The 25,997-nt window shown below is 37.7% G+C and overlaps 1 protein-coding gene across 1 annotated transcript in view; it reads left to right on the top strand.

The window, feature by feature from the left end:
* The window catches only part of KCNMB2 (potassium calcium-activated channel subfamily M regulatory beta subunit 2), a 285,452-nt gene extending 260,548 nt beyond the window's left edge, over positions 1–24,904 (top strand). Inside the window, exons 3-5 of the mRNA XM_031957691.1 lie at positions 2,860–3,030; positions 6,419–6,614; positions 22,969–24,904. Coding sequence (XP_031813551.1) covers positions 2,860–3,030; positions 6,419–6,614; positions 22,969–23,253 — 652 coding nt within the window. The 3' untranslated portion in view covers positions 23,254–24,904. The remainder of the gene's footprint in view (positions 1–2,859; positions 3,031–6,418; positions 6,615–22,968) is intronic.
* The last annotated feature ends 1,093 nt before the right edge of the window (positions 24,905–25,997 follow it).

The following is a 25,997-nucleotide window of genomic DNA, read 5'->3' on the forward strand; positions in this document are numbered from 1 at the left end:
AAGAAGACAAAGAAGAAGAAGGAAGATGAAGATGAAGAAGAAGAAAGAAGAAGAAAAAGAAAACAAGAAAGAAAGAAAGAAGGATGGACAGATGGATGGATGGATGGATGGATGGAGATAGATAAAGATAGGTAGATGGATGGATAATGAATGATAGAGATGAATGATTGATACAGATGAATGAATTATATAAAGATGTGGTTGAATAATAATTAAACAGATAGACATTTAGACAGACAGATAGATAGATAGATAGATAGATGGATAGATATAGGATAGATGAATGATAGATACAAATAAATGGTTGATAGATATAGACACAATTATATAGATGAATGAATGATAGCTAGCTAGACAGACAGACAGAGAGACAGAAATAGGGTAGACACCTGGTTGGATGGATGAATGAATGTGGGGATAGATGAATGATAGGTAAATATAAATGATAGTTAAATATAGATGAATGAATGAATGAATGATAGAAAGATGTGATGAATGATAGCTAGACAGACAGATAGATGGATATGAATAAAAATTCTAAAATACATCAAAAATTAATTGCAAAGGACAGATTCAGAGGAAGGGCCTAGAAGCAAAAGACAATGGGAAAACTGTCCCTGTCCAATTAGAACCTTATGGAAGGCAATCTCATCATTCTGTGAGTGCTGGATGACAATTAGGGAAAAGGATCCAATCGATCAACGAGCACTCTTAAGCATCTTTTATGTTGCAGACACCACCTTCGCCTCAGGAATACAAATGCAAAAATTCCTATGTGCCAAGTACTGCACTAGGTATTGAGAACACAATATATCTAATAGTGTTTCTTTACCTAAGGTCTATGAACTTTTTTATTGTTTTGATAACAGTATTTCAATATGATTAATTCCTTCATAATCCTATATATTTTATTTTTAAGTTTATTCAAAAATATTATTTTGTAAATGGGTCCAAAGGTTTCACTAGATTACCCATAGAATCTATGATACAAAAAAAGGAAAGAACATGATAAATGATATGGAAGTATGAGTCTAGGTAATTTCTGTCAAAGATATAAGAGTAACAGGACTCAGGATTACAAAGGCATCAGAATGAACAAATACAATGTAAAGGTGACAGCAGTTAGAAACTAGAGACCAGAAGATCTTATTAAATACCTCCAGCTATCCTTAAATTAAAGCATTCATCCACATGGGAAGGAGAAGATTGTGTTCAATTACATTATGTAAAAATATTTTAAAAACAAACCTATTACTTTCAGTCCTATTAAAACAAACTCCAAGAGGTAAGGGGCCATAGCAAAAAGGAGAAGTGTAGCATGGTGAAGAGCTGACCTCAGAATGAGGAAGGCCTGGTTCACCTCCCTCTGAGAGCAAATCACTTAATTTTTCAATGTCCCCAAGCAAATCTCTTAAGACTATAAACTGCAGAAAATCATTGGCAAAGAAAATTTCCTTACCAGAAATGTCTCTGCCCCAATGAAATTATAAGTCTAGTCCCCTCTTTCCCCTCCTTTTTTCCCCACCCCACCCTCAAAAAAATTTCATTTGCAAACCAAGCTAAGTAGTTTCTAGATTGAGACTGTTTGGGGTAACATAAAATCCATGCCCATGCTCTCACTGAACGATCCAGCATATCCTCTCCCTTTCCAAAATATGGAAACTATGTCAGTTTTATTTCTTTGGCTTTATGAGTTTAAGGCAGAAAGATATTAGACCAGGACAGTTCCAAGAATCCATTAAATCTAGGGTCCAGTGCCCATCAGTGACCCACGTCAAACACTAGAAAAAAAGGCAGAAGATGAGTTTTTATGCTGCATGAGTTTTTATATGAAAGTGAATAATAACAAACATCTGCAAGTTCCATTTTCAGAGCCCTCTCCATCCTTCTCTGTTTTCAAAGCCAAACATTATTCCCTTCAAGCCCATTTCTTCTCTAACTAGAATCTGGATTAGTCTGTCTTTCCCTCTTTTCTTTCCTACATAGTCCTTAATTTCCCCTCTACTTTCCTTGCCACTCATCCTAATAATAGCTGCCATTTTTATACCACAATTTTTCTCAAAGCACATAGGTATGTTTATTGGTTTTAAAAGTATGATCCATGAATCCCTGAGGGTCCTCAAGGCCCTTTCAAGGGGTCCATGATGTCAAAACTACTTTCATCATAATAATACAAAAATGTGATAATTTCTAATATGGTAAATATCAATAAATCTGATCTTCCTTAGATGTAAGTAACCCAAAGCAAGAACAATGCTATGGTCCAGAACTTACTCAAATGGTTCTACCATTTGCGTACCATGGAACAATTCAGTGACAAAGTTGTCAGATCCAGACTGTGTATTGACATTTGTTGTGATGAATGTTTTTATTATTATAATGTATTTTATTATTATTAAGAACCTAAGAGGTTCTTAAAAATTGTAAATAGAACGATATTGAAAGGTTTTTGAAATCTGTCAATTTCTCGAGAGCATGGAGCATGAAGTTCAGAGATCAGTGACTAAAGAAATATTCAGATAAATTATTTAAAGGGTAAAGAAGAAGTATTCTTTCTTTAGGGACAGGAGAGTGGAGGGAGGCCAAAAAAAGTAATTAAAGAAAAGAAAATTTATAAATTGACCCGTGAAATTGATAGACCAGTGAGTGGTGCTCTTTCTGTGCTCAGCTGTATCTTTAAGCACTGCTGGAGATGGAAGGGCTGCTATTTCCACAAGCATTCAAACCTGCTGGCCGCTGCAGAAAAGTTTAATGGGCCTCCCTAAGCCCTCCTTGCTCCTGATGATATGGCAGTGCACCCTCGATGGGTATATTGATAAAATGTGATGTTCACTTGAGAATTATTATTTTCAACCTCAGAAATATTTACCAAAAAATCAGGGACCACGACCTTCTGGACAAAAGGAAAACAGTCACCGCTCTGAAGGCTGGAGAGGACCGAGCCATTCTCCTGGGATTGGCCATGATGGTCTGTGCCATCATGATGTACTTTCTGCTAGGAATCACACTCCTGCGCTCATACATGCAAAGGTAATTTTCAATGTTATTTGGAAACATCTAGTTCATTGGCTCTACATTCTTTTCCCCAAGACTCACACTGAACCATCCTACCCAACAATCCTGTCTAGAACTGAAATTTAGAACTGAATCTAGAACTGAAAGCGATTGTAAAGGCCAAATAGTCCAACCCCTTCATCTTAAGAGAGAAGGAAACTGAATCACAGGATGGTTAAGAAAGTATTTATTTATTATATTTATAAATATATTTATGTATATATATATATATATATATTCAAGTATTTATTAAGCACCTACTATGTTGCAGGTAGTTTGGAAGGAACTAGGGGATACAAATAGAATAAATAAAACTAGGAGCTTTCCCAAGATCATGCACATAGTAAATGTCAGAGATGGGATTTGAATCCAAGTATTTATCCTCCAGGCAGTACTCTTTCCACTGTCTCCAGATTTATATTTGCCATAGAATAGCTAGGTGGTGCCATAATGCCTAGAGCACCAGACCTCAAGTCAAGAAGACCCATTTTGTGAGTTCAAATATAGCCTCAGACTCTTAACTGTGTGACCCTGGGCAAGTCTCTTAGCCCTATTTGCCTCAGGTTCCTCATTTGTAAAAATGAGCTCGAGAAGGAAATGGCAAACTACTTCAGTATCTTTGCCAAGAAAACTCCAAATGAGGTCATGATTCTCACATGAGTGAAAAATGACTAAAAACTAAAACTAAATTGAATAGAAAAGGACATAATGGATAGGAAGCTGACCTCTCAGTCAGGAAGACCTGTATTTAAGTTCTGCCTCTGACATATTGGCTCTATGACCCTGAACAAGACATCTAACTTCTCAATGCTACAGACACCTCTCTAAGACTACAAACTGCAGAAAAGTTGTTCATTTGCACTAGTTAAGGGAGCTCTCAATACCTGAGGTCTCATATATGCAGCCCACAACACTCCCAAGAGTGTCAAAACAAGATTAAAATGTAATTTTAATTACATTTAAATTGTAAATATCTGACAAAACAAATAAAAATACCGTAAAACACAGATAATACAAATATGTGGTTTTCCGAGTCAATATGTGGCCCTCAGAGAAATCCTAATGAATAGTTTAGTTTCCAATTGAATTTTACATCGTTGTGGTACATACATCAATAAAATTGTTAATCAGGACAAAAAAATTAATAGGAGAAACAGAAAGTTTCTGGCTAAACCTAGTTTTACAAGGTATGATCCTAGAATCTATTCATTCTACCAAATCACCCAGACATGGACAAATATGGCTATTGTCCATAAATTACAGGGCCAGTTACCACAGCAAAACAGAAACACCTGACTTGTTGAAGTCTCCTGGGAAATCATGGCAGTCTTCAACTGCCTGCTAAAACAGAATTCTCTCTCATGAAAAATGGAGGTTTAATTTAGAACAGGGAATCAAGCTATTTTATAGCACCCATTTATCCATGTAAATTAATACCTTCATTTTAGAAACAAAATCCAACTGAAACACAGTCACTTGCTGAAATTAAGGCATCATCTTTCACAGTTTCTAGATTCCACTAAAATCTGCTAATGGTCGTCAGCTACATTGGTTCTCCAAGAAGGAGCCTAGAGTTTTATACTGGGGCAGGTACTTTGATCTGAAGGAGCTCTAAAGCCACTGCGGCTGCCCAAAATCCACCTAAAGTTCCCCACAGATGTAACAACAAAGTCTCACCATATCTCCCCCAAGGAATCACAATTCCCATAACCTGATGGGATGCCCTTGGTCTACCAACTCTAATATCCTACCACCACTTTTCTTACAGAGCTATACCCTTGGAAGGGCCAAGAGTGGGAGTGAAGGAACCCTACCAATAAGCTGCAAAACTCCAAGAGAGTAAGCGCCAGCAGCCCACAGTTGCTAGGATAATCAGTTTATACCCAGAAGCTGGAGATTGATTGAGCTTCTGTTGTTTCCCAATTACAAATGCAGCCATTGATCATCAAGCTCAAAAACAATTTTCTTTTTTTTAAATAACTCTGACCAATCCAACTGGCAGCTGGGGAGAATTTACATTCCTCTTTGTTCTAATGTTGCAGAAAATAACTAATGGCAAAGTTATTTAAGCCTTCAATTTCGAGAGAAAGACCACTTCTCAATTGAACATATAAGTATGCATATATGTATACACATGATGTATAGTGTACACACATGTATGATTATGTAAACATATATGTATTTATTAATTTTATATTTGTTATACATATTTATGTACTTGTTTCTCTCATTAATTCATTGTTAGTAGGGATCTTTTCATTCTTATATCTCTTAATGGCTGGTATACTCCCTGACTCAGAGTAATAGCTTAATAAATGCTTACTAGATCGATTGGTCGACTTACTGAAAATGTACTCAAATCAGGGTTGTTTCTGAACTTTGAAAGTACTGCCACTTACACGTCATATAACTAGGCATGTACAAGGTAGAATTTGCATGTAGGTTTTCCTAAGAGAATGAGGCAGCTAGACAGCAGATAAAGCAGAATCTGAAATCAGGAAGATCTCAATTCAAATCTGGCTTCAGACATGAACTAACTGTATAACCCTGGCCACTATCTGCCTTAATTCACTGAAGAGGGAAATGGCAAACCATTCTAGTATCTTTGCTGAGGAAACTCCATACAGAATCATGAATAGTCAAATATGACTGAATAACAGTTTCCTAAGAGAGAGATGCTGTGGTTTAATCAGTGCTGTCAAAATCAAATTGAAATGAAATAGACTTTTCCTGGTCCATACTGATTTAGAAAACCACAAGTTAGCGTTATTTGTGTTATATTGTATTTTTAATCATGTAGTTAAAACATTTCTCAGTTATATTTTAATCTGATTCAGCAGCACTCGGGAGTCACAGCCTTCCACTGGAGTTTGACATTTCAGGCTCAGTGGAGAGAGTGCTAGACTCAGTCAAGAAAACTTGGATTCAAATTCTGTCTCTGGTATTTATGCCCTAAGTGATCACCAACAAGTCACATCATCCCAGAAGCCTCTCTAAAATGAGGAGGTTGGACTTGATGATTTCTAAATCTAGGAGTCTGTGAACATTTTACTGGACAAGGTGTGTTCTTGGCCCAGGGGGCTCTTGGACTTAATCCTGGCACAGATGAAGGGTGAGGGAATAGAGAAGATTAGGCAAATGGGATGGGAGAGATTTATGGTCTTTTAAACATCAAAGATCTGTGGTTACATAAATGTGAGAACTTCCTCCAAGTCATCTATAATCCATAATGTTGCTGAAGGATCCCAGCAGAGGGGGGACAGCGTTGGATGTGCAGGCAAGAAGCCCCGAGAACAAATTCTCTTCTGACATTTACTATGTGATCATGGACAAGGCTGTTAATCTCTCTCTCTCCTTTTTTCAGCGTGTGGACGGAAGAATCGCAATGTACGTTGCTTAATGCTTCCATCACAGAAACGTTTAACTGCACATTTATTTGTGGTCCAGAATGTGAGAAGAACTCTCAGTATCCCTGCCTGCAGGTCTATGTTAACCTGACTTCTTCGGGGCAAAAGCTCTTACTTTACCACACAGAAGAAACAATGAAAATCAATTCTGAGGTAGGCACATGTCATTCGTTTCTTCTCAAGCTAATTTCATGGGGACAACTAACTCCTGACTCTGAAAATGAGCCCTCATGAGGGCTCATGAAAATTCACCAAGGAAGTCAACTCTCCTCCATCCACCAAGTTATACGTTATCTCTATGTGGCTGATTCCCTGTATGAATATGGATTTCAGTTAGTTACCCCTTACTGGGCTGCTACTTTACTCCATCTGTATTTGGAAAAGGAAGTACTCTAGCCTTATTACTCTCAGGGAGACAGCCTTTCCAAGGACAGAGACCTACAGAGTAAAAGGTGGCAGGGATTACCCACCACATAGAGGGCACAGGTCATGGATGTGTTTTGGGGGTTCAGATGAGGTGAATTTCTTCCATTGGTACCAATTCTTATAGACTATGGTTTGGTTTGTTCAAGATAGCAATTAAAAAACCAACAACAATTAATAAATAAATATTACTACATGTCAGGCACATTTGTGATTAGTCAGACATTGGGGATAGATGCAAAAAATAAATAATCACTGCTTTCAAGGAGTTTATGTTCTATTAGGGATATAGATAAATACATGCAAGCATTCGTAAATATATATGCACACAAATATATGTGTATATAAGTGTGTACATATATACATATGCATTCAGTTTATATATACAGAATAAATACAAGATTAGTTAGGATCTAAAGCAATACTGACAGAGTGCTGATCTTTTTCATTGACCCTTTGCAGCTTTCCTGTAGTAGAATTGAGGGGAATGAAGCACAGCTTTGAATGCTAAGATCAAGTTTTCATTATAGAAACAAAAATTGCCTGATTACTTTTTCTTCAAAAATCATTCCCATTCAGATTGATCATAGAAAATTTCTTTTGAGTCCTTCGAGCATACCTATTTTTTTAATAGTATTTTTTCTCAGTCTCATGGGAAGACAATTTCTAACATTCATTTATGCAAGATTTTGAGTTCCAAATTTTTCTCCTTCCCTCCCTCTGCTCTCCTCTTCTGAAAATGGTAGGCAATTTGTAAAGCATTTTTCCATATTAGTCACAGTTGTGAAAGAAGAAACAGATCAAAAGGAAAAAACATGAAAAAAATAAGAAAGTAGAAAAAATTTCTTCAATCTGTTTTCAGAATCTAGCAATTCTTTATCTAGATATGGATAGCATTTTCCTTCCTGAGTCCTTTGTACATGTCTTGGATCAGTGACATTGAGAAGAGATGAGTCATAATCATCACACAATGTTGATGAAACTGTACAATGTTTTTCTGGTTCTACTCATTTTACTTTGCATCAGTTTATACAGATTTTTCTGAAATCTACCTGTTCATCATTCCTTATTGCACAATGATATTCCATTAAATTCATATACCACACTTTGTTCAGCCATTCCCCAATTGATGGCATCCTCTCAGTTTCTAATGTTTTGCCACCACAAATAGGCTGCTATATTTGTCTTTGCAGCTTTTTGTGATCTCTTGGAGATACAGAGCTAATTGTGGTGTTGCTAGATCAAAGGATATACACAGTTTGGTTGCCCTTTGGTCACAGTTCTAAATTGCTCTCCATCTAGCATACCTTTAAAAAAAATTAAAGCCTCTGACATGGCACTAAGAACATAAATTAAGGACTGGAAAGGACCTTAGAGATCATACAAACCAACCCTTTTATTTTATAAATGTGGAAAGTGAATTTCAGAAAAGGGAAGTTACTTATTTAAGATCACACAACTAATAAGTGAGAGAGCAAGACTTGAACCCAAGTCTTCTGACTGCATATTGTCTGCTTTTTTGACCACATTGTTCTTTTAACCTTCCTCTAGAGATTTTCAAAACTAAAGGTAGAAAATTAATAAGATTTATTTATTGGATTATTGAGATTACAAACTAGAATCCAGGACTTTGATATGAATGATCCTAAAATTTCCTTTTGGCTTCCAATGAAGAGGTAAGAGTCCTTCAGGTATTATGCTATAGAGGGAAAAACCAACGGATCTGAAGTGAGAAAGACTTGGATCTAACACCTGCTTCCTACCTGCCTTTCTACCACCTACACCCTATACAAGTCAGTTTTTCAGTACCTCAATTTCTTCATCTATAAAACAGAGATGATAACAGTGCTCAAAGTATCTACTTTCTTGATGTAGGGACTTCTGGTAAGGAATTCCCTTGACCAATGCTTATCTAGGACCTGCTTTGCAACTAGATTGATGCCTGAGAATTGCCTGGGGTACTGAGAGATTAAGGGGCTATCTGAGGGTCACACAATCATTCTGAACCAGAAGTGAAACTTGAACCCAGGTCTTCCTGAGTCCAAGATCTTCCTCTATATATTGTGAAATGGATATTAATAGCTTACTGCAATTCTGTTAATGAAGAAAGCATAGAACACAGTACTATGTACTATTTACACAACAGGTACTACATAAGTGCTTTTTGTTTGATTAATTTAAATCACTTTGGAAACTTTAAAGTGTTATTGAAATATAATCTTGTATGTGAATATATACTATATACAGTTATCTTTTAGTCATAAAAATCAGTCTTCCCTATCCTGATATACAAAACTTTCACAAATGCAATATATAAAATGGTATTCATAAAAGCTAATTTGATCAGTCAAGAGCCATGCCATGTTAATAATTTTGAATTAGCTGTATTGCATTTCTAGCCTATGTTGGTAGGGATGAATAAAATACTTATAATTTTTCAGGGAGAATTATTAACACTGATTAACACTGGGCTCAAGTCCTGGAATCAGCCCCACCTGAATTCACTTCTTTTGTATTTTTATTTTTCAACTTTTTCTAATTCTGAAATTGACAAATACGAGCATTTCTACATACAAAGAGAAACATCAAAAACAGATTCATATAAAACTGGGACTGTCTAGACAGAAAGGCTTGTTTTTTTTACTTTGAGAAAATACTATAGATATTCTGTGAGCATGTGGCCAAGAAGAGGATTTCTTCAGCCAAAGGCAGAGAAAGCAACTGCATTTTGGTTACAACAGCTCAAATAAATTATTACCACCCCATATGAGAAGTCAGCCTCCTGAATATTTCAGAAGCGGTTTTTGAAAACGTCTGCTCCAGTTCCCCCTAATCTGCAGGAAGCACAAATAATGTTCAGTTGCCTCAAGGTTGTTTTATCAATAAATAAAAGTGAACATATTCTCAGTTTTTTTCCAAGATGTGCTTATTTCTGCCATCAGCCCTCTAAACAGGGCTAATGCTATGGAATATGAACTCTCAAATGCTGATGAAATTGTGAAGTTATTCATTAATGCAAAATTCATCAAGCATTTATTATATGCCTACTATGAGGTGGTCAGAGTATTAGGAGCTGGGATTATAAAGACAAAAAGGAAATTATCCCTTTCCCTTCCAAAAACCTACATTCTAACTGGGGGAAACAACACAGAAAAATACATATCAAGCACATACAAAGTCTTTTTTTTGGTAGAGAATACTATCAACTGAGAGATCAAGATTTGCTCCCTGACAGAGAAAGTACTTGAAAGCTCATGGCAAATGCATATCAGCTGAAGAAACATTCTCAATGTAGAGAAGAACTAAGGGAGACGTAATAGTTGTCTTCAAATATTTGGAGGGCTGACACATGATAGAGGAATGAGACTTTTTCTACTCAGTCTCAAAAGGATGAACCCATATAACATAGAGAAGTTACAGAGACTATTTAGAATTGATATCAGGAAAAAATTTCCTCACAACGAGAGCTGTCCAAAAGTGGAATGAGCTGTCTTGAGAGTGCCATCCTTCCTGTATGTTCTCTTGGGTATGTTGTATAGAGGCTGGGTTTTTAGGAATGAGCTGGAGTAGTTGCTTATGAGACCCCTGCCAATTCTACAAGTCTTCAATTTTGTTGTGTAAACTTAAAGGAGAAATATGTCTCATGTATCAGCTGTTATTGACTTTCCTTCTATCCAAATGATGGCTGTTTTCAGATTCTTGCATCTTGTAAAGCTCAGGTTCTATGGAATACTCCCCAACAATATTTCTGAACCTTCGTATTTGAGTCAGTGTTAAATGACAATACACCGAGATCCAGACCATGCTCACAATCTTCACTATGTTGTTGGTGGCAATTTGGGATACGGAAGGGAAATTTATAATATTTTTGTTAAGTTCCTATTATGCATCAGGAACATAGGATTTAGATGGAGAGGAAACTTGGAGAAAATCTAATCAACATTTTAGAGCTGGGAGACTGAGCCCCAATCTCTTACCCACAGTCACACAGCTGTAAGTAGCAGAATCAGACCCAGGCTGATTTTAGAACTAGTAATTTTTCCACTGTACTGTAATGCCCAGCTAGTTCCCATAATTCTGTGCACTGGCTCATTCATTTGTTCATCTCCCCACTTTTCTCTGTGATTGAAACTTTTCCCATTGGAAACTTGCTCTTGTGGAGAAAGGGGGCAGATGGGCAGCGGCAGAAAGCCCAGATGGGAATTACTACTGTCAAACCTTACAAAGCTCTCCTTAATGGTCTGAGTGGTTCCACACCCCAGAGAATGGAAGCTGAAAATAATTGGACTTTTCACAATGTTTCCTTCGACCATAGTTGTCATTTCTTTCTGCAGAGTTGAATTTCTGAGATCCCAAATATCAAAACAACAGAACTCGGGCAAGTCGTGCTGCATCTAAACCTGACACCACTGAAGAGGAACCAGCACTTTTCTTTTCAGAGGGTCACCAGACCGTGACCTTAAAAAGATCAGCTGGCAAACATGAGCAAAAGATGGTGCCGGGAAAGCTGCCAGGAGAACCCTTCCATCAGTTCCTCAACTCATTCCAAAGTTCTTTAGTCCTGATCATACTTTCCTTTTTTAGTATGATCAAGGACAATTCATTTCCATTTTGACAACTTAGCTTCCCAAGTGATCAGCAGAGTATAGTGGTTTCAGAGTAAGGAAGATTTACTTCAAGCCCCACTGCTGGCAGAAACCTGCTGTGTGACCATGGGCAAGTCATTAATTGCTCACTGTCCATCCAGCTCTCCAAGACTATGACTTATAGTGAAGTAATTGATTTGCATTAATGAAGGGAGTTTCCATACCTGGACATCCCTATACTAAGGAAATCATAGAGCTCAACTTAAAAAAAAATCCTTCCCTTAAAATAGCCACACTTCTAAAAGTTATAAAGGAGTAGCATGAAATTGAAAGATGATTTTATACATGAAATGTATAATACATAGCTGTCAACTTTTGAGTTAAGTCAACAGAATGCAAGTGGATCAATCATGATGTTGTCATATTCAAAGGCACAAGGACAATTTTCTTTCATTTTTGTTCCTTGCCCCATGTACTTTTTTTAGCTCTTAAAGCTAAAGTCTTTCCAAACAATCACACAATCGACAAATATTTTTTAATTAATTTATTTATTTTAATAGCCTTTTATTTACAGTTTATATGTATGGGTAACTTTACAGCATTGACAATTGCCAAACCTCTTGTTCCAATTTTTCCCCTCCATTCCCCCATCCCCTCCCCCAGACTGCAGGATGACCAGTAGTCGTTAAATATATTAAAATATAAATTAGATACACAATAAGTATACATGCCCAAACCGTTATTTTGCTGTACAAAAAGAATCGGACTTTGAAATATTGTACAATTAGCCTGTGAAGGAAATCAAAAATGCAGGAGAGCAAAAATATAAGGATTGGGAATTCAATGTAATGGTTCTTAATCATCTCCCAGAGTTCTTTTCCTGGATGTAGCTGGTTCAGTTCATTACTGCTCCATTGGAACTGATTTGGTTGATCTCCTTGCTGAGGATGGTCAGGTCCATCAGAATTGGTCATCATATAGTATTGTTGTTGAAGTATATAATGATCTCCTGGCCCTGCTCATTTCACTCAGCATCAGTTCGTGTAAGTCTCTCCAGGCCTTTCTGAAATCATCCTTCAACAAATATTTCTAAAGCATCTTCTATGCAGTAGATACTGAATTGGACATTAGGGATACCCTCAAGGAAATTATATTCAATTGGGGGAGAAAATATCTGCATTTCTAAAGAAATATTGAAAAATATACATATTTATACATACACACACAAAAAAAATGAATACAGGGTATTTGGAGGAGATGGGAGGTTAATAGCAACTCTATGACTGGAGCTTCTCAAAAGTAAAAGATGGACACTCACCGTTAGCAGCCATTCTTGGAGAAGGGAAGATAATTCTGAAATCTTATATTTTTGACCATAATTGAGCAAGAAAAGTATTGTAACAGCTTCGTGCTACCATAATTAGAATCTTCCTTTCTGATCCCTCTTTTGTAATTTCTGTTAAACCAACATTTTGTCAAACAGATGAATACACTAATCTAGTTTGTAGGATGGGTTTGAAATACAATTGGCCAGATCTTTCCATTAGGGGCCCCCAACCAAGAGCAGCATATCTCACTCAGTCACTCTAAGTACTAATTGGCTTCCTGTGCCAAGTCAACATGGGAGTTAGGAGTGACTTGGTTCTGTCTATGTGATCATAAGGATGAATAAGTTATTCTCTGCAGAGAAGAGTGAGATAGGTGTTCCAGAGAGATGGGGCTGACACGGATAAGTTTGGAGAATCAAAAATAAGAGAGCTCAGAACTGAGAATCAGAGATTTCAACTGGACCTAGACAGAGCAGTAAATCAGTATGTCCTTCAATGGCAATGGTTCATTTGATTTTCCCAGCTCCACAGCGTACAATCTGTGTGATCTTGGACAAATCACTTAACTACCTGGCTAGTAATTTCCTTGTGTTTAAAATGAGGGCACTGGACTAGATGATCTTTAAGGCCCCATTTGGCTCTAAATCTATGTACCTCTGATCAGTTCCTGATTAAGAGAGAGACAGAGCAGGTGGGAAATAACCACTCTGAGAAGGAGGACACAGAACTGTCCCAAATTTGACCCCCATAAGTCTCATACTCCAAGTGGAAGTGCTTATCAAGGAATAGCTGAGACCATCTGGAAACTGAACCTTTTGGGGAGATGCCAGTTGTAGGAAGATATCCACTCAACCGTACCTCTACTGAATGGGTTTCAATAATGATGTATCTCTCCAGAGAGTATAATGGGGGTCAAATGGCAAGAAGAACACTACAGTGGACACCCAAGAAAGGAGAGTAGAGGGAGGAGGAAAACAGGAATTCTAGATACTCACATTCTTCCAAACTCACTGGAAACATCATATCGATTATTATTGGATTGAGTATTGTCATAATCAGCAACAGAAAATTAATTTCCTTGGATCTACCTGGTTCAGACAATTACAGGTGTTTGAGCATCTTTAGGTACCAAAGTCCTTCATCTCTTGATTTTGATCCTTTTTTTTTTGCTCCCTTTTAAGTACCTTACCACGCCAGAATGCTGTAATAAATGTGAAAATGTGTAAGCAAACAGAGCAAAGATGGGGCGTGCTCTGGATGGGGCCACACTAGGATGCTGGCAGGAGCGTTAGTGTGTAATTGTGGTAGGATATTGTTTCCCTTTGCTCTGCCAAGAATTTTAAGCAGCACGGCTTGGCAAATAGTAAAAACTGAAAGGAGAAATCAAGTAACTTTAAAAAACAGATTCAAAGCTGGAAAAATGCTGATAGAATGCTAAAAATCAGGAGAGGCAAAAGAAAACGAGACTTCTGTGTACTAGAAGACCGTCTAGCCATCACTCAAATCAGAACACAAAGTTTTCTTCTCCAAATAACCCCTTCCCTCCTAAAGCAAACATTGTGGGAAATCTAAAGAAAACAAGACAGAGTACTCAGAGCCATAACCAGAGTGGTACAGCTGGGGCTTTGCTCTAGAATGCTGGATTTTAGAGGGCACACATAGTAGCATGGTCAACATGCTTCCCCTTGTTAGCCAAGCAGCTGCTAGCATTGCAGCAAACCAGCCCTCTAGGCTAGAAACCATCAACTGGCTTGGGGTACACTTCCTCAGCCCTGGTACTCTCTCTCCCACCTGCCGTTCCTGGATCCTGGTACAAAAATTCCCAACTACAATTCTGCTTATATTTCTCTTCATCCTATAACTTCCAAAGATGGTTTCCATCTAATTGTCCTCTCTACCTTCACCCTCCCAGGGAAGTCTAGGAAAGAGTACAAGACTTAGGAGTCAGATGAGCTGGCTTCAAATCCCAAATCTGTTGCTTATGATGACTGTGAGTGAGTTACTCTTCCTTTCTAAAACATTTCTTCCTATATAGAATGAGAGGATTTAACTAGATGCTTTCTTAAGTCCCTTCTGGCTCAAAAACTACTCTGTTTCCTTGTCTCTGTTTCCTCATCTGTAAAATAAGCTACTATAAAGAAGGAGAATAGGTTGTTAACTGGAGGTCATTCAATGATCCACTTAATATAATTCAAATACACTTTTCACCATAAAAAAGTGTTTTTTATTAAGAATTCTATGAATTTAGTTCTTTAAGTTTTGTATGTACTTTATATAAAGTATTTCATTCAATCTTCAGGACAGTCCTGTAAGGTAGATGTAATTATTCTCCCCTTTTTACAGATGAGGAAACTGAGGCTCATTAGAATAGTGATGTGATCAGGATCATACAGTTCACAAGTGATTAAGGCAAGAATCAAATCCAGGTCTTCCTGACTTCATGATTCATGACTAAATATTACACCAAACTTCTTTTTGATAAGTCATTGCCATCCTGTCCAACTCTTCATGACCTCATATGGGATTTTCTTGGTAAAAATACTTGGTGGTTTGCCATTTCCTTCTCCAGCTCATTTTAGAGATGAGGAAAATAAGGCAAACAGGATAAGTGGCTTGCTCAGGGTCACACAGCCAGTAAGTGTCTGAGACCATATTTGAACTCATGAAATTGAGTCTTCCTGATTCCAAACTCAATACTCTGAGCACTGTGCCATCCACCTCTCCTTTTTAAGAGATTATTCATTTACAACCTTACAATAAAACAGATGGAGTTTGCCTCCAGAAAGTACATCCCATTCTATCCCCTCAAAATTACAACAGGCAATTTCTCAAAGTCTCTAAGCAAATAGCATTCAGAGTGGCAGAGTCCACCTGGAAGACATTTAAAGTAGAAACAACTTCAACCACTTTTAAAAGTGAATGGGGGGAATCTGATTTCTGGGCCAAGAGTGTATTATGGACCCAAAAGGACTCATGAAATCTCAAGTGGCCCAGAGGGACATGGTGTGCAGGACTAGAGAGGGAACAGTCTTACAGATAGTCCTTTACCTTCCATTCTGGTCATCACAATATTCCATTTATAGATATGTAATATCCATAATAATAATATAATAATTAATAAGCTAGAGCATATAATATCAGTGCTAGCTAATATTTACATAGTACTTTAAAGTTAGGAAAGTACCATAGGTTATCTTATTTGATACAACAATCCTTGTGAGTTAAGTGCTATTATCATCCCTATGTCATGATGAAGAAACTGAGTCACAGAGGTGAGGTGATTTGCCCAGGATCACACAGCTGGTAGATGTCTGAGGCAAGATTCAACTTCAAGTCTCCCTGACTTCAACACTTCATTATTTGCTCCACCTCCCTACAAACCCTTTTTTTGTAATAATTCAACCATTTCAGAAAAGAATGGTAAAAAAAAAAAATTTTTTCAACTTTTAGTGGTTTCATTTTATTTTTAACTCTAGATATCTTTTGATGACACAGAACCCCATTGCAAGGGAGGTTGTGCTCATAAACTCTCAGCCCAAAACTGGAAAAGGTCTCCATGGATTTGTTATCTAAATTGGCAGTAAGGGGTTGACCTTTCCTAAATACAACTCTTTAGGGGTTTTTTTAAATCTCCTTGAATAAAAATCTGCAGGGACAGAAGCTAGATTAAAAAAGGTAACTCCAAACTTCCCCAGAGGCTACTTCTGTCCCATCTGTCCCCAGCAAGCATCTAACTGGACTGTTTCCAAACACTGCAGAAGGAAAAAAATGTTTGTCTCAGCCAAGAAGATCAAATAGTCAATGGTTAGTTTTTAACCATATGTTCTTAACTCCAGTAAAATGTAAGCTCTGAGAGCTGGAAGGATTTTAGTTTTGTGTTCTTATCTACAGTACCTAGTATACACTAGGCATTTAATATAAGCATTTTAATTCATTTGAATTTAATTGAATCTCATGAGAAACTAGATCCTTGTAGAAGTGCCTTCAGGCCCCCAGCTACTGAATGATGTTGTAGTTGTTGTGCTTGTTATTTTTCCTTATTCGCTAAGAGGACCAAGACATCAGGGAAGTGATACTGTGACATAGAACTACAAGTGAGTTGGATTTAAGTGGGGAATGGCCATATCCAAAGTTGCTTTTGCCTCCAGAGTCAGCTGGGTCCAACAGCCAGATATAGATCAGGATGACTAGAGATGGCCCTGGATGCAGAGACCCCCAGCAGTGCTCTGGCTAACCCAGCTTCCTGGATACTGTTTCATCTCTATATTCTTAGTTGATTAATGGAAATTAGACTGAGATCTCCTTGAGAGCAAGGACTGTGTTTTGCTTTTCTAAAATTTTACCCAGAACTTAATACAGCACTTAACACATAGTTCAATTGTTCAATCACGTCCAACTCTTCGTGACTCCATTTGGGGTTTTCTTGCCAAAGATAGTAGAGTGGTTTGGTCATTTCCTTCTTTAGCTCATTTTACAGATGGAGAAACTGAAGCAAACTGTGCTTCACACAGGATCACAAAGGTAGGAAGTGTCTGAGGACAAATTTTAACTCAGAAAGATGTTGGCACTCTCACCATTGTACCACCTAGCTGCCTCCTAGGGCACAGAAGGTGTTTAATAGATGTTGGCTTTATAACTGTTAAGGTTAGAATCAAGATACATTAAGATAGAATATGCCTCATGGAATGTGTTTCTGCTGATCAAAAGCAAAGTGCTCAGCATTCATTCTGGTCCAATGAAGGGGAGATCCTGCTGGTGAAGGTCAAGCCCTTCCATGGGACCATGGTCCCTCGGCCCTACCAGGAAAGTCAGTGGAAAGAGCTACCAAAGCCAGTACATTTTCCCTCCCAGGAAGCATGGTATAGTGAAAATAGATTTAGCCTTCAAGATTGGAATACTAGGGTTCAACTCGCACCCTGAAATATATTGACTGTGATTTGGGGCAATTCTTTAAGATGATAGGTTGAAAATCCTGCTTCAACATGCTTTGACAGAGTTTTTCTCTTGAGTAGCCCCTTACATCAATAAAATTAAGTATCCTGACCACAAAGGAAAAAACATCTTTTTTATCCTTGAGCCCACAAACTATAGGACAAAATTAACCATGGTCCATGCTATGGTCACAAGATCTTTGTGCTTACCCCACAGGCTTACCTCATCACTTTATGGTTGGTTCAGAGAAAAAAAAGAAAGGAAAAATTGTTTGGCATTGTATAGACTAGGTTGAAAATCCTGCTTCAATATGCTTTGACAGAGTTTTTTCTTGAGTCGCTTCTTACACCAATAAAATTATGTATCCTGAGCACAAAGCAAAAAAAAAATCTTTTTTTATCCCACAAACTAGTTTTATATATCTATATCTAGATAGATAGATAGTTTTATATATAACTATAATTATATATATATATATATGTGTGTGCATGATATATAAATATATATAACTATATTTAAAACTATACTTATATATAATGATGGTCCATGCTAAGGTCACAAAATCTTCATGCCTAACCCACAGGCTCACTTCATCATTTTATGGTTGGTTCAAAAAAGGAAAGGAAAAATTTTTTGGCATTTTGTAGATGAGGCAGAGGATAAAAAACATTTTTTTTCTCATCTACCCCAAAAAGGGGAAGACATCAAGGAATACACAAGTAAAAAGTAATATTTTCTTCTTAGAAAAACATAGACTACTTAGCTAATCTGCCTTTAAAATTAAGAAGCAAGAACATGAGATTTGATTCAGTAAATATAATGAGTGCTGTTTCTACCTGATAAAGGCAGTAGTGTCGAGCATCTTGCTAATTGAAGTGGGAGAGGGGGAGTCTATTCCTTATATTCAAAATAGTATATTATGATCAATTGTTAAAGAACAGAAGAGAAGAGGAAAATAAGAAAGATAATGGCAAAAGAAAGGCAGAGGTATATTAAACGAGAAGGAGGAGAAAGTCAGAAGGGAAAAAAAGAAAAGAGAGGGAAGATGTAGGAATGGGGGGAACAGGAGACAGAGAACAGGAAGACAATCAGAGAGAGAAAGAGAAAAAGATGAAGACCTAGAGATTGAAAGACAGAAATAGAGATAGACAAGAAAGAGAAAGGGGGAAGGGAGGGAAAGAGTAAAACAGGAGACAGAGAATAGACAGATAGAAAAAGAGGGAGAGAGGTGGAAAGATAGAGATAGAAGTAGACAGAAACAGAAATACAGAAGGAGGGGAGGAGAGAAAAAGAAAGGAAGAGAGAGGGACAGAGAGAGAGAGAGAGTCAGAGAGAGGGAGAGAGAGAGAGAAAGAGAGAGAGAGAGAGAGAGAGAGAGAGAGAGAGAGAGAGAGAGAGAGAGAGAAGGAGAAGAGGGGAGGGAAGGGAGGAGGGAAAAGGGAAACAGGAGACAAAGGACAGATAAACAGAGAAAGAGAGCTGGAAAGACAGGCAAAGATAAAGACAGAAATAGAGACAGAAAGACAGAGACAGACAGACAGGGGAAACATGAGATAGAGGACAGACAGACAGACAGATAGAGACAGAATAAGAGATGAAGAAGAAAAAGACAGAGAGAATCAGAGAGAAATAAATGAAACAAAAAAGTAGAGCTTCTCAGGCTCATGTCAGTTGAATTAAATATTTCTTACCTTGCCCTATTCCTCATTTAGGCCATGCTAACAGCAACAGATGACTGTTTTGTGAGAGGTTCATTAACCGCTCTCCATCGGTCTTGGGAATACTCTTTAGCTTTCTCCAGGAAGCATCCACTCTAAATGGCCTACTAGAAGCAGCCAACCAGGGAAAATTGGACTTATCTTCTAAAAGTGATACAAAAAATAAATTACCATCACCCAAGGGCTAAATGAAAGCCAATTCAGAACCCAAGTTATTCTTCCCGTGAAACAGTTAAAACAACCAGTCAAATGTCTGATTTTTGCCTTTAAATTTCATTGCTTTGACATTTTAGGATCCTAGAACTGGAAGAGATCACAGAGATGATGCGGTTCAACCCCTTTATTTTACAAGTGAGAGAAGTGAGGACCAGTGAGATTAACTGATGTGCTGATACCAGGCAGGCAGCAACAGAACAAGGTTGCAAGTTTAAGGCCTCTGACTCCCAGTCCAGCTGTCTCTTAGCCCAGTCATGCATTGTCCTTGGCCTGCAATATAGTAGAATGAGAATTAGACCCAAAACCCCGGATTCTACAAGTCTGCCTGTGAGGCTAATTTACTATGTGACCTTAGACTTCCTATCTCTGCTCCTCATTCCACTTACTTGTCAGACGAGGGCCTTGGACCACATCATCTCAAAGATGTTCTCACATGCCATGATTCTCTGTTCAGCCGGTGATGACTGGAAAGAAAGAACCAAACACCCCCAAGTAACAAAAAGCATTAATTTGGAGAGATGTGGATTAAATCAATAGCCAGAAGGCAGACCTCTTATGTGACACATATTTTTTTTACCTGAAATCTTGAGCATTTTAGAACAAAATTATCTCCTAGAAATTCTAACAAAAGAGATGCTAGTGTTAAAGAATGAGTTAGACACTGGTATTGCTTTATAATAGCTGACATTTAAATAGCATTTTACACACAATATCTGATTGAATCTTCAATATGTGAGGGCACAAATAATTACACCCATTTTACATGTAACCCAGAGTTCAGAACTACCTAAGTTCTGGACTCATGTGAAGTAAATTCAGTCTGAGGGAAGTGACCTGAAGAATCAAGAATCTTTAATGCAGAAAATGTACTCTGTGAGATTTCTGAATATGTTTGTGTCTAGTTTCCACACATGAAGAGAATAAGCTCTTCGGTTCCTACAAAAATACACCAGATAACAAATGCATATAGGGAGAGGAGAGGTCTTATTTTGCCCCACAGAAAATGTAGAATGTGCACATTATTCTCAAGAACCTAGAAAGAGATCCTGAAAACACTGGACTGGACACTCTTGGTAGTTCATACTCTCTCCCTGGAAAGGAAATAAACTTGGGTGTCAAGACAAGATTTTGATGAGCTCTTTCTTAGTATCTTATACAGACCCTCCCAGGTTTTTAGGCTTCAGCTAAAAGACAAACAGAATGTGGGCCTTTTCTATCAGACTTCTACTGTCTGAAAAACTCCCAATAATAGCAAGGAGCAAAGTATTCTTATTTTCCCTTTGCCCAAACAGGTGGTCCAAGAACTCAGAAATAGAGAGAACAAAAAGTTCTCTCCCTTCACTCAGAGTACCGACTGCCCACTGTGGATGGACTAAGAATCCTGAAGGAGTGTTGGAGAACCAGACTTTCCTCTCCCCCACCCCAGCACCTATTGCCCACTTCCCACCAGAGACTGAACAGTTGGATACTGATTTTGTCCTCCCTCCCCCACCCTACTGGAGAGCTAAAAATAATCCAGAGACCTACTTTGCTCCAGAACTTTGTGCCCACCAGCCATTGGTGAGGAATACAGCTTTCTAGTGATCCCAGAGGTCTACCAGATCTCATTACCTGTTATGTGCAGTTATCTTCCCCATTTTGAATGGCAATTGTTTTCAGACAGAAGCTGTCTCATTTTTCTATTTGTAACCCTAAAACTTAGCTATGTATTAGGCACATGGTAGGTACAGGTGCCAGAATTGTGATTTAACTAATGTAGGAAACTTCTGGATGGGGAATCTCCTTGAACAAAGGCAGGTCAGCTTCTTCTCTGAAATTTAGAGCATTGCCTAGAGGGCTCAAAGACTGTGACTTGCTCAGAATCACTCAGTCAGTGTGCTAAAGATGCAGGATCCTAACTCTAACGTTGGCTGTATAGTGATAGGATCCCAGCTACTTCAGAGAAAATACTTAATGGATGCTTTTCCACTCTCTTCCTATGTCCTAATCTTAAGTCCCTCACTGCTCCATCCTACCAAATCATCTGAGGGCAGCTGGAAATGCAGGCACTATTTTTGCCTTCTTAACAATGGTTACATCCATACTTTGTAGAAAGAAGGTCTCATCCCATGTTGTAAACATTATCCTGAAAGCTCATTCAAAAGAAGTTATCAGGGAAACCTCCTGGTTTAATCTCCTCTCATTATATAGTGATGAAGAATGTGAGAAAAGAAATTCAATTATACATTCAACAAGCACTTATAAAGCTCCCATTATGTATAAGGCACTGTAGTATATGCCAGGTATACATAGACAAAATCAAAACAGTCTTATCCTCAACAAGCTTACATTCTCCTGGAGAGATATAACATATATACCATTATGTAAATCAAAATAATAACAGTTAACATTCCTATAGTGCATCCTAGGGGTCAGGCACTGTGCTAAGCACTTTACAATTATTATTGTCTCATTTGATACTCACAGCAGCTCTGCAGTGTAGGTGCTGCCCATATGCCTGTTCTATGGAGAAGGAAACTGAGGAAAGGGGGTTAAATGACTTGCTCAGAATCACATAGCTAGGAAGCATCAAATTTGGCCTCAGGTCTTCCTGATTTCAGCCCCAGTGGTCTATCCACTGCACCACTAGCTATGTTTATGTATATGTATATATTGGAGATATATACAGGAAATTTTACACACACACACACAAATATATATATATATATATATATATATATATATATATATATATATATACATAGATCTATCCCACATATATATACACAAGATATTTAAATAAGATAAATAGAAATACAGAAACATATATACAAGACATGTGCAAAATAAATGAGAATAATTTTCAGAGAGTAGGGAAAGACAAGTACTGAAACACTAGCAACTGAGGAAGATCCCAAAAGGTATTAGCAATTGCCCTAAACCCCTAAGAGAGTTAGAACTTGCAAGAAGCAGAGGAAAAAGCTTCTGCATGGAGACAGAGAACAGGGACAGGATGTTTTTCAAGGGGGGCAGAAAGTAAAGCAAAATGACTAGAATGTTTGCTGGGGAACAACATGGAATCAGATTGGAAATTTACAAGTTAGATTGTGGAGGATTTTAAATTCCAAAAAGAAGAATGGACATATAGGGAGTCAAACACGGTCAGAACTTTTAAGTTCAACGACTTGCCCATTTACTCACAGAAGCAAGTCTTTAGCCGAGGCTCTCCTGAAGCCCAGTGCTTTCAACTTGTACAATCGAGCAAATGATGGGATTGTGGGAGGAAATATCGCATTTCAATGAGTTTCCCTCCATTTCCCTACAGTGTTCTTACATCCCCAAGTGTGGCAAGAACTTCGAAGAGTCTCTGTCCATGGTGAATGTGGTGATGGAGAATTTCAGGAAGTACCAGCGCTTCTCCTGTTTCTCTGACCCCTCTGGCATCCAAAAGAACGTCATCTTAACCAAACTCTACAGCTCCAACGTGCTGTTCCACTCACTCTTCTGGCCCACATGCATGATGACTGGGGGGGTGGCCATCGTTGCCATGGTGAAACTCACGCAGTACCTCTCCTTGCTCTGCGAACGCATCCAGCGCATCAACAGATAAGAGTCCAAGCCAGCCAGGACAAGGTTTTTCTTTGACGTGCAAATACTGGTTTCTCTCATTCTTCACCAAAGAACCTTAAGTTTGTAACGTGTCGTCTATTATGAGTTTCTTAATTGATTCTGATACATAGAGCAATAACGCAGCTGCTGTTTGATAAGCAAACGTGATGTTTCTATTCTGTAGAAGGCGGGGTGGAGCACCCCCACAGTTTGATGTTGGCTGTTTTTATCCCCTTGGGTTCGTTGGTCTGTTCGTTTTTTCTGGTGACACTAGGACTTCTTTCTTTCCCTCCACTGAGATAGGATACAGTGAACCATTTGTCAAGCTTTGTCAATGAATGTGGTGTGGTGTATTCTGTGTTCGGAGTCATCATCTCTCTCAGAGACATCTCTGCAATGTATTTTGTCATTCGTTGTTTACCGAAGCTGCAGCCAAAAACAAACAAAAAAATCCCTTTTCTTTTTCTCCAAACCGAGCCCTCTAGCAAGAGATGGGACCAGGATACCTTCAGCAAGGGTATTCATCATTTTCCTTGTATCGCTACCATATCACTGTAAAGATGAAATAAAAATGGTCACCTATTTTTTTTATTATTTTTTACTCACAACAATGTTAGCTTTTTAACAGGATTGAAAATGGAAGAAGCTCTGTTCTCACTTGTCATTTTCTTGTAACCACTCTCCTTTAGGGAGACAAAGAATAGCTTTGATTCCAGTCTTGGACCTGCTAAGAGGGGAGGAGATGATACCAACAAAGGACTGCCTGTCCTAAGATTTGAGTGAACGGTGACAGCCACCTTCATAAGACTTGACTCGAGTGCACCCATATTGGCCCTGGAAGTCTCCCTTCCTATTAATTATCACTATCTCTCAGTGGAGCCATTCAATAGCATCCACTATTCTGGACACTAAGGCAAAACTAATTGGAGTGCTTTTTTAAAGAAAACTAAAAAGTAGATGTGTTAGGAAGGAATGGTAAAAGATTTCTAGGCAGGCAAAAGAATGTGATATCTCTTACTTGATCTGTTTTCTCTGTGGGAATCTTAAAGCAATGAACTCAGAATGTTTCTCTCCCTGCATATTTTATTTTTCTATTTACAGTCCCTTTCTTTTGTTATATTTTATAAGCAGTCGAGATCTTTTTTTCTTAACTGACATGTGAACTAAATAACAGATTTGAGATTGTTTCTATTAGCACCCTGATTAATTACTGTGTTCTGGGAAATCAATAAGAGATTGATTCTAAATGAGAATGTCCTGCTTCCCCCCCCCACCCCAAGCCTCAATAACCAGAGGGAAAACACCATCTTCAATCAGTCTCATCCATATTTAAGTACTTTTTTGTAATATAGTATTGAAAAGTTTTTAGCTAATACAAGGTTTTACAAATCATACTTGTGAAGTGAACAGTAAAATTAATCTGATGAGGTGGAAATTAATCTTCAATCTTGTAATCCATAGTTTGACTTTTCTTAAGCAAATAAACCCCTGAGGTGTAATCAAGGCTCTGATGTATAATTAAAAATAAAAAGAAAAAATCCATTAAAGCTGCTAGGTTTGAATAGCTCTTGTGTTCTGAGTTTGCAAACAAATGTTTAGCCACTGAAAAGTCCAAGAACCTATAAATTTGTGGCATTGACTCTTTTTTATGGTTGTTTAATAAAAGTCCTTTGAACATACACACATACCAATGTCATAACTTAGAATTTAGGGACTCAAGGTAGGTATCACTAACAGTACCTAAGACTAGAAACATGAAGCTCACCCTTAGTCTACTAAGGAATGGGATGGGGAGAAGATTCCCTAGGACACAGAAAATAGAGGAAGAAGAACATCTAGGCCTTTCCTACTTTATCTAATATTCTTGGTATTATTTAGTAAGCTTTAGCGTTATTATTGCTGAAGGATTACACATACATAAAAACTCCCTAAATTTATCACCCTGGGTAATATTCCAGTTGTCCCATCCTAGTTGTTGCTTTGATCTGTATGTACAAACATACACACACACACAATATTGTAAATAGTTGGGAAATCAGATTGAAACACTTTTATCACACAGAACAGAAAACATAAGTGCTGATAGGTGAGAAATTTTTATGACTCTAAAACGGTTCAAAAGAGTACTTCTGAAGATGTCTCAAGTACCAGCTGTGCTCTCCTACAAGTAGACCAAGAGTGAATAAGATGTTGGTGATACTGAAGAAAGACGTCTGTTGTAAGGTCTTTTTTTTTAACCAAAAAGCTGGAGAAGCTTGTGCTTCATGTCAGTATGAAGTGATCTCCAGTCAATGAATGACACCAAAAGAGAAAGTCCAGATGAATTAATATTACCTTATTCCATTACTAACCCCAAGGGACCTCCCTCATCTTTGAGGAATTAGGTGTGAGAAACAGTATGGATACAGTAAAAGAGTAGCTTTTTATGCTATGGAAATAGCCATTGTCCTTGATATAAATGTTTTCAATCACCACACATATATTAAGCATTCACAATGTGCCAGATATTATGTTAAATGTTAGGGATATAAAAACAAAATTTAAATTTCTGTCCTCAAAAAAGCTTGCATTTCTGTGGCATCTGATAGATAAAAAACATACACCAAGAATATTTTAAAATTGTAAAAAGAATTAAAAGGAACTAAATCAAATAATGAATGAGAATAAGGGTTCTAGTCTCAGCTTTGCCTCCAATTATATCATCATGTCTCCATCAGTAAAATGGAATTTGGCCATTTGGCATAG

Source organism: Sarcophilus harrisii, chromosome 3 (genome assembly GCF_902635505.1).
Source record: "Sarcophilus harrisii chromosome 3, mSarHar1.11, whole genome shotgun sequence".
NCBI lineage: Eukaryota > Metazoa > Chordata > Mammalia > Dasyuromorphia > Dasyuridae > Sarcophilus > Sarcophilus harrisii.